Source organism: Haliotis rufescens, unplaced genomic scaffold, assembly GCF_023055435.1.
Source record: "Haliotis rufescens isolate VD_foot unplaced genomic scaffold, xgHalRufe1.0.p SCAF_108, whole genome shotgun sequence".
Lineage (NCBI taxonomy): Eukaryota > Metazoa > Mollusca > Gastropoda > Lepetellida > Haliotidae > Haliotis > Haliotis rufescens.
The window spans coordinates 47,133-58,327 of NW_025963789.1; the positions used below are offsets into that span (position 1 = coordinate 47,133).

At 48.0% G+C, this 11,195-nt stretch overlaps 2 protein-coding genes across 2 annotated transcripts in view; both read right to left on the reverse strand.

The window, feature by feature from the left end:
- LOC124143426 (mucin-2-like) lies at nucleotides 1-10,612 on the reverse strand. The gene is made up of 5 exons (XM_048392069.1): nucleotides 9,943-10,612; nucleotides 8,713-9,395; nucleotides 8,585-8,613; nucleotides 2,580-8,548; nucleotides 1-1,990 (listed from the first exon to the last, which is right to left on the reverse strand). The coding sequence occupies exons 1-5, from the start codon at nucleotides 10,490-10,492 to the stop codon at nucleotides 1,728-1,730; spliced, it is 7,494 nt and encodes a 2,497-aa protein (XP_048248026.1). The 5' UTR covers nucleotides 10,493-10,612; the 3' UTR covers nucleotides 1-1,727.
- The window catches only part of LOC124143427 (cartilage matrix protein-like), a 3,534-nt gene continuing 2,850 nt past the window's right edge, over nucleotides 10,512-11,195 (reverse strand). The window contains exons 4-5 of the mRNA XM_046512404.2: nucleotides 10,888-11,070; nucleotides 10,512-10,543 (exon numbers count right to left, since the gene is read on the reverse strand). Coding sequence (XP_046368360.2) covers nucleotides 10,512-10,543; nucleotides 10,888-11,070 — 215 coding nt within the window. The remainder of the gene's footprint in view (nucleotides 10,544-10,887; nucleotides 11,071-11,195) is intronic.

The following is an 11,195-nucleotide window of genomic DNA, read 5'->3' on the forward strand; positions in this document are numbered from 1 at the left end:
GGGATTCGAACCCACAATCATAGGTTTCTGGCGTGCCCAAGGGACGTAACTCTGCACAGCGAATCGCGGAGCCTCAGACGACTGGACCACCATTGCCCCCGGGGTGGTCAGAAATATGCTGTCTGTGTAGCAGTGACATATAAACAGAAATGAAGGTAGACTTTGACAAGATTACAACAAATTAGAGCTTTGCAGATTTGGTTAGTCCCTGAAATTAAGGATTATTCTGGGCTTCATTTGGAATTAATTATTTTTCTTTTGTAGATATATATTTTAAATAACTTTATTTCTGGAACTAAATGTCAGTCTGAGCCGACTTCTGCGAGTTCATCGCCGTCAAGGAGGAATGTGTGCAGCACCAACATAATACAAACACTGCCCCAATCAGAAGCCCCTGCACGTTCTGTGAGCAGTCGGATGCAAAGTTCAGAAAACTATAAGATGCGTTAATAACTGCTGGTTTTGGAGAACAGCAACCTAACAACCAACAGCAAGGCAGCGCGTCTTTCCAGTACAAGAAACGCTTTGATGTCTTTCACCAAGGGGTATCCTCGGAATCAGCTGGAGTGACCGAGTCAAAAATACTGAAGTTCTCTCCCTTGCCGCGAGTCTCTTCACTCTGCTGAAATGGCACCGACTTGGTTGGCTTGGCCACGTCAGTCCAAGGGAGGACGGAAGGATCCAGAAGGATCACTTGCATGGGGAGCTCGGCCCCTGTAAAAGTGTGCTCTTAAGACGTCTGCAAGGAAGACTTAAGGGCGCTGGACATGGACGGTGAGAGGACTGCGGGAGATATGGAGGTAGGAGCTCAGCATGGGACCCAGGAAAGGCGATGCCAAACTGCAACAAGTCGCTGAGAAAAATCGAACTCGGCAGAAGAACTGCCAGAGCACAACTCCAGCAGACTACTCCATATCGCCTTTAAATCGAAATATCGAAAACGGAAAACAACTCGCTTAAAATGCGAAGACAGATACGTACTGTGAAATTTATCTGTGTAATAATTTAATCGCAAATCCATTTCCATTAACAGGTCTCTTAGACCGTGACGTCTGTATGTGCACATGGTAAACAAATGGTGTATATGAATGCGAAGTGTATGAGTCGCACGGTTTTAGCCCCATTCGGATGTTTGTAATTTTCGAGAGTTACTCTAAAAATCCCTAAAAAGCAATAAGCACCAATTGGCAACCTTGTCTTTGTGTGTGCACAGTTTCAAGAAAGAGTACCTGTTAGCTTTGATATATGGTCCGGACAAACCCACCATTATGAAGAGAGTCAAAGTCAAACTTGTTGCCATGGAAACAGGACATTTCTTTAGATTCCTAAATGGCAAAAGGCACGACTTTATCCCTTGATTAATAGTCCAGGTCCGGAAACGACACCTACCTCCGTTTCAGCTAGGTCTAAACTTGTTTCCATGGAAATTTGGAAAAGGTCCTAAACAGCAAACGGCACAAAATGATTACGGTCGGGCGGGCGGGCGGACGGACAGACCAGGCGTCGACTATACGAGGCGTCCCCGGGGGAGGGGGATAATAATCTTCCGTGAACGTTCCCAACAACGATAACAAGACAAAAATAGCGTGTACGTACATTGATTTTCCCCTTTAGTCTTTAATATCGATGCCAAATTATCAATTAAAAAAACAGTTTCAATGTTCGTTTATACAACGAAATGGTACTTGTTAAAATGCAAATTAGCACTGTAATCCTAATTTCGAATATCATTTTCTGTAGATGTACCTCAGGAGGTCGAGGAGGTCCCATCCTAACAGGAAGGCACATGGAGCCAACAGGACAATGAATACCACCTTTCCAGTCATCTGTTGACTCTCAGAGCGGTTGGGAGTGGAAGTTTTCTTGCCGATCTGCTTGGAAAGTTGACGTTTGGGAAGCCGGAGATCTTTGATCACGTCATCGCTAACCTTGGGGATGGAGGCTGCCACTCGCTCACACTGACGGTAACAAGCGTTGGACGTGTTGCAACCTGTAGCATAAAATGGTGAGGACGAATACAATCATACTTTGTTTAACATTAAACGTCAGGATATACTGAGTGTAGACGTCTTACAACACTGTGAGTAACTTATATGGTCAGCAAACTACTTCTCGGATCAATGCTTTCATCTGGCACTTAGTTTAGTTGCAACCACAAAAAGCACCTAGCTCACATCCCGTTTCCCAAAATCTGAAGTAACGCTTGTGAATACAGATATTACATAGCGGGTTTTAACGTATATTATCAGGAACAGAAACTGTATTATAACTTATTATTCATATTATGATGGTATAAAATGAGGATGACATTAAATACTTTCCTTGAAATGTTCATAATTTGTTGCTTAATGCCCCCACTCAGCAATATTCTAGTTAAAGTACCTTGCCTGTAGGAAATTACAATCGAGTCTGGAACAGGAAACGGATTAACGTGGATACAACAGCCACGTCACAACTTGACCACCCTGTCCATACAGGAGACCATTGTAAATTGCACAGATAAATTTGATAATTCGCTCCCCTACTCAAAGTTCCTATAGTTACCCAGTAACCAATATGCCCTGGTATACTACAAATACCTTTTGGAAAATATGGTGGCGATACTGGTGTAGAAGTAGTTGTGAGCATCGGTGTAGTCACAGCTGATGTCCGAGTTGCAGCCTCAGGTGATGTCCGAGTTGTAGTCACAGGTGATATCCGAGTTGTAGCCACAGGTGATGTCCGAGTTGCAGCCTCAGGTGATGTCCGAGTTGTAGCCTCAGGTGATGGCATTGTTGTAGTCACAGGTGATGTCCGAGTTGCAGCCTCAGGTGATGTCAGTGTTGTAGTCACAGGTGAAGTCCGAGTTGAAGTCACAGGTGATGTCCAAGATGTAGCCTCAGGTGATGTCCGAGTTGCAGCCTCAGGTGATGTCAGTGTTATAGTCACAGGTGATGTCTGAGTCGTAGACACAGGTGATATCTGAGTTGTAGCCACAGGTGATGTCCGCGTTGCAGCATCAGGTGATGTCCGAGTTGTAGCCACAGGTGATGTCCGAGTTGTAGCCTCAGGTGATGACAGTGTTGTAGTCACAGATGATGTCCGCGTTGAAGTCACAGGTGATGTCCGAGATGTAGCCTCAGGTGATGTCCGAGTTGCAGCCTCAGGTGATGTCAGTGTTGTAGTCACAGGTGATGTCTGAGTTGTAGACACAGGTGATATCCGAGTTGTAGCCACAGGTGATGTCCGCGTTGCAGCATCAGGTGATGACCGAGTTGTAGCCACAGGTGATGTCCGAGTTGTAGCCTCAGGTGATGACAGTGTTGTAGTCACAGGTGATGTCCGAGTTGCAGCCTCAGGTGATGTCAGCGTTGTAGCCTCAGGTGATGTCCGAGTTGCAGCCTCGGGTGATGTCCGAGTTGTAGCCACAGGTGATGTCCGAGTTGTAGCCTCAGGTGATGGCAGTGTTGTAGTCACAGGTGATGTCCGAGTTGCAACCTCAGGTGATGTCAGTGTTGTAGTCACAGGTGATGTCCGAGTTGAAGTCACAGGTGATGTCCCAGTTGCAGCCTCAGGTGATGTCCGAGTTGTAGCCACAGATAATGTCCGAGTTGTAGCCTCAGGTGATGTCAGTGTTGAAGTCACAGGTGATGTCAGAGTTGCAGCCTCAGGTGATGTCAGTGTTGAAGTCACAGGTGATGTCCGAGTTGAAGTCACACGTGATGTCAGTGTTGTAGTCACAGGTGATTTCTGAGTTGCAGCCACAGGTGATGACCGAGTTGTAGTCACAGGTGATGTCCGAGTTGTAGCCTCAGGTGATGTCAGTGTTGTAGTCACAGGTGATGTCCGCGTTTCAGCCACAGGTGATGTCCGAGTTGCAGCCTCAGGTGATGTCAGTGTTGTAGTCACAGGTGATGTCCGAGTTGCAGCCTCATGTGATGTCCGAGTTGCAGCCTCAGGTGATGACCGAGTTGTAGCCACAGGTGATGTCCGAGTTGTAGCCTCATGTGATGGAAGTGTTGTAGCCTCAAGTGATGTCCGAGTTGTAGTCACAGGTGATGTCAGAGTTGCAGCCACAGGTGATGTCTGAGTTGTAGTCACAGGTGATGTCCGAGTTGCAGCCTCAGGTGATGTCCGAGTTGCAGGCTCAGGTGATGTCAGTGTTGTAGTCACAGGTGATGTCCGAGTTGAAGTCACAGGTGATGTCCGAGTTGTAGTCAGAGGTGATGTCCGAGTTGTAGTCACAGGTGATGTCCGAGTTGTAGTCACAGGTGATATCCGAGTTGTAGCCACAGGTGATGTCCGAGTTGCAGCATCAGGTGATGTCCGAGTTGTAGCCACAGGTGATGTCCGAGTTGCAGCCTCAGGTGATGTCAGTGTTGTAGTCACAGGTGATGTCCGAGTTGTAGTCACAGGTGATGTCAGTGTTGTAGTCACAGGTGATGTCCTAGTTGTAGTCACAGGTGATGTCAGAGTTGCAGCCTCAGGTGATATCCGAGTTGTAGCCTCAGGTGATGTCCGAGTTGTAGTCACAGGTGATGTCCGAGTTGCAGCCTCAGTTGATGTCCGAGTTGCAGCCTCAAGTGATGTCCGAGTTGTAGTCACAGGTGATGTCCTAGTTGCAGCCAGAGGTGATGTCCGAGATGCAGCCTCAGGTGACGTCCGAGTTGCAGCCTCAGGTGATGTCAGTGTTGTAGTCATAGGTGATGTCCGAGTTGAAGTCACAGGTGATGTCAGAGTTGTAGTCTCAGGTGATGTCCGAGTTGTAGTCACAGGTGATGTCAGAGTTGTAGCCTCAGGTGATGTCAGTGTTGTAGTCACAGGTGATGTCTCAGTTGCAGCCACAGTTGATGTCCGAGTTGAAGCCTCAGGTGATGTCCGACTTGTAGCCTCAGGTGATGTCCGAGTTGTAGTCACAGGTGATGTCCGAGTTGCAGCCTCAGGTGATGTCCGAGTTGAAGTCACAGGTGATGTCCGAGTTGTAGTCACAGGTGATGTCCCAGTTGCAGCCTCAGGTGATGTCCGAGTTGTAGTCACAGGTGATGTCAGAGTTGTAGTCACAGGTGATGTCTGAGTTGTAGTCACTGGTGATATCCGAGTTGTAGCCACAGGTGATGTCCGAGTTGCAGCATCAGGTGATGTCCGAGTTGTAGCCACAGGTGATGTCCGAGTTGCAGCCTCAGGTGATGTCAGTGTTGTAGTCACAGGTGATGTCCGAGTTGTAGTCACAGGTGATGTCAGAGTTGCAGCCTCAGGTGATGTCCGAGTTGTAGCCTCAGGTGATGTCCGAGTTGTAGTCACAGGTGATGTCCGAGTTGCAGCCTCAGTTGATGTCCGAGTTGCAGCCTCAGGTGATGTCTGAGTTGTAGACACAGGTGATATCCGAGTTGTAGCCACAGGTGATGTCCGCGTTGCAGCATCAGGTGATGACCGAGTTGTAGCCACAGGTGATGTCCGAGTTGTAGCCTCAGGTGATGACAGTGTTGTAGTCACAGGTGATGTCCGAGTTGCAGCCTCAGGTGATGTCAGTGTTGTAGCCTCAGGTGATGTCCGAGTTGCAGCCTCGGGTGATGTCCGAGTTGTAGCCACAGGTGATGTCCGAATTGTAGCCTCAGGTGATGGCAGTGTTGTAGTCACAGGTGATGTCCGAGTTGCAGCCTCAGGTGATGTCAGTGTTGTAGTCACAGGTGATGTCCGAGTTGAAGTCACAGGTGATGTCCCAGTTGCAGCCTCAGGTGATGTCCGAGTTGTAGCCACAGATAATGTCCGAGTTGTAGCCTCAGGTGATGTCAGTGTTGAAGTCACAGGTGATGTCTGAGTTGCAGCCACAGGTGATGTCTGAGTTGTAGCCACAGGTGATGTCCGAGTTGCAGCCTCATGTGATGTCTCAGTTGTAGCCAGAGGTGATGTCCGAGGTGTAGTCATAGGTGATGTCCGAGTTTTAGCCTCAGGTGATGTCCGAGTTGCAGCCTCAGGTGATGTCCGAGTTGCAGCCTCATGTGATGTCCGAGTTGTAGTCACAGGTGATGTCCGAGTTGCAGCCAGAGGTGATGTCCGAGATGCAGCCTCAGGTGATGTCCGAGTTGCAGCCTCAGGAGATGTCAGTGTTGTAGTCTCAGGTGATGTCCGAGTTGAAGTCACAGGTGATGTCAGAGTTGTAGTCTCAGGTGATGTCCGAGTTGTAGTCACAGGTGATGTCAGAGTTGTAGCCTCAGGTGATGTCAGTGTTGTAGTCACAGGTGATGTCTGAGTTGCAGCCACAGTTGATGTCCGAGGTGAAGCCTCAGGTGATGTCCGAGTTGTAGCCTCAGGTGATGTCCGAGTTGTAGTCACAGGTGATGTCCGAGTTGCAGCCTCAGGTGATGTCCGAGTTGAAGTCACAGGTGATGTCCGAGTTGTAGTCACAGGTGATGTCAGAGTTGTAGTCACAGGTGATGTCTGAGTTGTAGTCACAGGTGATATCCGAGTTGTAGCCACAGGTGATGTCCGAGTTGCAGCATCAGGTGATGTCAGAGTTGGAGCCACAGGTGATGTCCGAGTTGCAGCCTCAGGTGATGTCAGTGTTGTAGTCACAGGTGATGTCCGAGTTGTAGTCACAGGTGATGTCAGAGTTGCAGCCTCAGGTGATGTCCGAGTTGTAGCCTCAGGTGATGTCAGAGTTGTAGTCACAGGTGATGTCCGAGTTGCAGCCTCAGGTGATGTCCGAGTTGCAGCCTCAGGTGATGTCCGAGTTGTAGTCACAGGTGATGTCCGAGTTGCAGCCAGAGGTGATGTCCGAGATGCAGCCTCAGGTGATGTCCGAGTTGCAGCCTCAGGTGATGTCAGTTTTGTAGTCTCAGGTGATGTCCGAGTTGAAGTCACAGGTGATGTCAGAGTTGTAGTCTCAGGTGATGTCCGAGTTGTAGTCACAGGTGATGTCAGAGTTGTAGCCTCAGGTGATGTCAGTGTTGTAGTCACAGGTGATGTCTGAGTTGCAGCCACAGTTGATGTCCGAGGTGAAGCCTCAGGTGATGTCCGAGTTGTAGTCTCAGGTGATGTCCGAGTTGTAGTCACAGGTGATGTCCGAGTTGCAGCCTCAGGTGATGTCCGAGTTGAAGTCACAGGTGATGTCCGAGTTGTAGTCACAGGTGATGTCAGAGTTGTAGTCACAGGTGATGTCTGAGTTGTAGTCACTGGTGATATCCGAGTTGTAGCCACAGGTGATGTCCGAGTTGCAGCCTCAGGTGATGTCCGAGTTGTAGCCACAGGTGATGTCCGAGTTGCAGCCTCAGGTGATGTCAGTGTTGTAGTCACAGGTGATGTCCGAGTTGTAGTCACAGGTGATGTCAGAGTTGCAGCCTCAGGTGATGTCCGAGTTGTAGACACAGGTGATATCCGAGTTGTAGCCACAGGTGATGTCCGCGTTGCAGCATCAGGTGATGACCGAGTTGTAGCCACAGGTGATGTCCGAGTTGTAGCCTCAGGTGATGACAGTGTTGTAGTCACAGGTGATGTCCGAGTTGCTGCCTCAGGTGATGTCAGTGTTGTAGCCTCAGGTGATGTCCGAGTTGCAGCCTCGGGTGATGTCCGAGTTGTAGCCACAGGTGATGTCCGAGTTGTAGTCTCAGGTGATGGCAGTGTTGTAGTCACAGGTGATGTCCGAGTTGCAGCCTCAGGTGATGTCAGTGTTGTAGTCACAGGTGATGTCCGAGTTGAAGTCACAGGTGATGTCCCAGTTGCAGCCTCAGGTGATGTCCGAGTTGTAGCCACAGATAATGTCCGAGTTGTAGCCTCAGGTGATGTCAGTGTTGAAGTCACAGGTGATGTCTGAGTTGCAGCCACAGGTGATGTCTGAGTTGCAGCCACAGGTGATGTCCGAGTTGCAGCCTCATGTGATGTCTCAGTTGTAGCCACAGGTGATGTCCGAGCTGTAGTCTTAGGTGATGTCCGAGTTTTAGCCCTAGGTGATGTCCGAGTTGCAGCCTCAGGTGATGTCCGAGTTGCAGCCTCATGTGATGTCCGAGTTGTAGTCACAGGTGATGTCCGAGTTGCAGCCAGAGGTGATGTCCGAGATGCAGCCTCAGGTGATGTCCGAGTTGCAGCCTCAGGAGATGTCAGTGTTGTAGTCTCAGGTGATGTCCGAGTTGAAGTCACAGGTGATGTCAGAGTTGTAGTCTCAGGTGATGTCCGAGTTGTAGTCACAGGTGATGTCAGAGTTGTAGCCTCAGGTGATGTCAGTGTTGTAGTCACAGGTGATGTCTGAGTTGCAGCCACAGTTGATGTCCGAGGTGAAGCCTCAGGTGATGTCCGAGTTGTAGCCTCAGGTGATGTCCGAGTTGTAGTCACAGGTGATGTCCGAGTTGCAGCCTCAGGTGATGTCCGAGTTGAAGTCACAGGTGATGTCCGAGTTGTAGTCACAGGTGATGTCAGAGTTGTAGTCACAGGTGATGTCTGAGTTGTAGTCACAGGTGATATCCGAGTTGTAGCCACAGGTGATGTCCGAGTTGCAGCATCAGGTGATGTCAGAGTTGTAGCCACAGGTGATGTCCGAGTTGCAGCCTCAGGTGATGTCAGTGTTGTAGTCACAGGTGATGTCAGAGTTGTAGTCACAGGTGATGTCCGAGTTGCAGCCTCAGGTGATGTCCGAGTTGTAGCCTCAGGTGATGTCAGAGTTGTAGTCACAGGTGATGTCCGAGTTGCAGCCTCAGGTGATGTCCGAGTTGCAGCCTCAGGTGATGTCCGAGTTGTAGTCACAGGTGATGTCCGAGTTGCAGCCAGAGGTGATGTCCGAGATGCAGCCTCAGGTGATGTCCGAGTTGCAGCCTCAGGTGATGTTAGTTTTGTAGTCTCAGGTGATGTCCGAGTTGAAGTCACAGGTGATGTCAGAGTTGTAGTCTCAGGTGATGTCCGAGTTGTAGTCACAGGTGATGTCAGAGTTGTAGCCTCAGGTGATGTCAGTGTTGAAGTCACAGGTGATGTCTGAGTTGCAGCCACAGTTGATGTCCGAGTTGTAGCCTCAGGTGATGTCCGAGTTGTAGTCACAGGTGATGTCCGAGTTGCAGCCTCAGGTGATGTCCGAGTTGTAGTCACAGGTGATGTCCGAGTTGTAGCCTCAGGTGATGTCCGGGTTGCAGCCTTAGGTAATGTCTGAGTTGTAGCCACAGGTGATGTCCGAGTTGGGGCATCAGTTGATGTCCGAGTTGCAGCCTCAGGTGATGTCCGAGCTGTAGTCATAGGTGATGTCCGAGTTTTAGCCCTAGGTGATGTCTGAGTTGCAGCCTTAGGTAATGTCTGAGTTGTAGCCACAGGTGATGTCCGAGTTGGGGCATCAGTTGATGTCTGAGTTGTAGCCACAGGTGATGTCCGAGCTGTAGTCATAGGTGATGTCCGAGTTGTAGCCCTAGGTGTTAGCTGTGCTGCAGTCACAGACCGAAGACCTTGAAGTGACATAATTCAGAATTTTAAAGAAAATGTAATTTCGTTTTGACATCGTTGATGAAGAAGATTGTGTAAGTTTCCTTTATATGTATTACGTTCGCACCAAGTAACTATGGACATACACACTTGAATTTACTTTTTTAAGTATAACGTTCGCACCAAGTAACTATGGACATACACACTTGAATTTACTGAGGCCACGTCAACGGCAATTCACTTGAAGCCAAACATCAGTCAACGTCATAAATAGATCTAGGGCTGTCGTGTTGGGTTACATTGAGCTGACAATACTTATTATGTTATTTGTGTTTTCTTTCTTTGCTAAACGCCGCACAAAGCAATATTCAAACTCTGTGACCGCGGCCTGTAAATAATCTAGTCTGGACGAGACAATTCAGTGATTGAGAGTCTGATCAACGATAACGCGCAATTAACCAAGTCACCAAGGATTACCATACATTTGGTCACTGATGACCCAATAGAACCTGGAATCCTCACGGGACTGAGATAATAATAATTTATGTCAATTTTGCTGTTTGTACCCACCTGTACACATATATCTGAAGACACGCTTCTTCATTTGATCAAGCTCATTGAAACTTTGTACCTGAACCATGTTCTTCCCCGGTGGTCCGCTTGCAATTGCCTTTAATACATTATTATTAGCCTGCTTTATGCCTACAACAAATATGTGGATACCTGACGTCTTTGCGTTGGTGGCAGCAGGGATGGTCTGACTTTCTTGCATATTTGAACTTCCACCAACTAATAGTAGCAGGACATTCCTGACATCTTTTCTGTCCCCGTTCCTTGTTTGAAAAACGTTGGTGTTTACTGTTACAAGGCCGGACGAAATATTAGTAGGTCCCCCTTTATAATTGATGTTTTTAATAGCACTCTCAATATCGTTTCTTGTATTGGAGGAATTCAGATAGAATTCAACTTGGGAGGAGTTGGAGAAAGTGACCACTCCAACCCGGACCTTTCCGTCGTCTATACTTGTATCATTTACGACTTCGATGATAAATGTCTTTAAACGATCAAAAATGTCAGGTCCAACACTTTCAGACGAGTCAAGCAGAAAAACCAGATCCATGTAACTGTTGGAACAGTCTTCAAATGTTGCTGCAAGAACAACACTTTATGTCTGAGGATGCATGACAAAACATGTGGAACAAAGAAAACAATAAATTCACCTTTTGGTTGATTGGTTGGTTTGTTGTTTTACGCCGCACTCAGCAATATTCCAGCTATATGACGGCGGTCTGTAAATAATCGAGCCTGGACAAGACAATCCAGTGGTTGATATCATGAGCATCGATCCACCCAATTGGGATCGATGACATGCATCAACAAAGTCAGCGAGCCTGACCACCCGATCCTGTTAGTCGCCTCTTACGACAAGCATAGCCGCCTTTTACGGCAAGCATGGGTTAGCATTAAGTCACTGAATCGATAAACATGTATGTACACTATAGCAACTATGCTCACCCTTGGAGGAGCTGGAGAAAGTGACCACTCCAACCTGGACCTTTCCGTCGTCAAAACTTGTATCATTAACAACTTCGATGATACATTTCATTAAACGATCAAATTTGCCAGGTCGAACTTTTTTAGGCAAGTCAAGCAGTAACACCAGATCCATGGAACTGTTGGAACTGTCTTCAAATGTTGCTGCAAGAACAACACTATATGTCTGAGGATGCATGTCAAAACATGAGGAACAAAGAAAACAATAAATTCATCTTTTGATTGGTTGGTTGGTTGGTTTGTTGTTTAACGCCCCCCTCAGCAATATT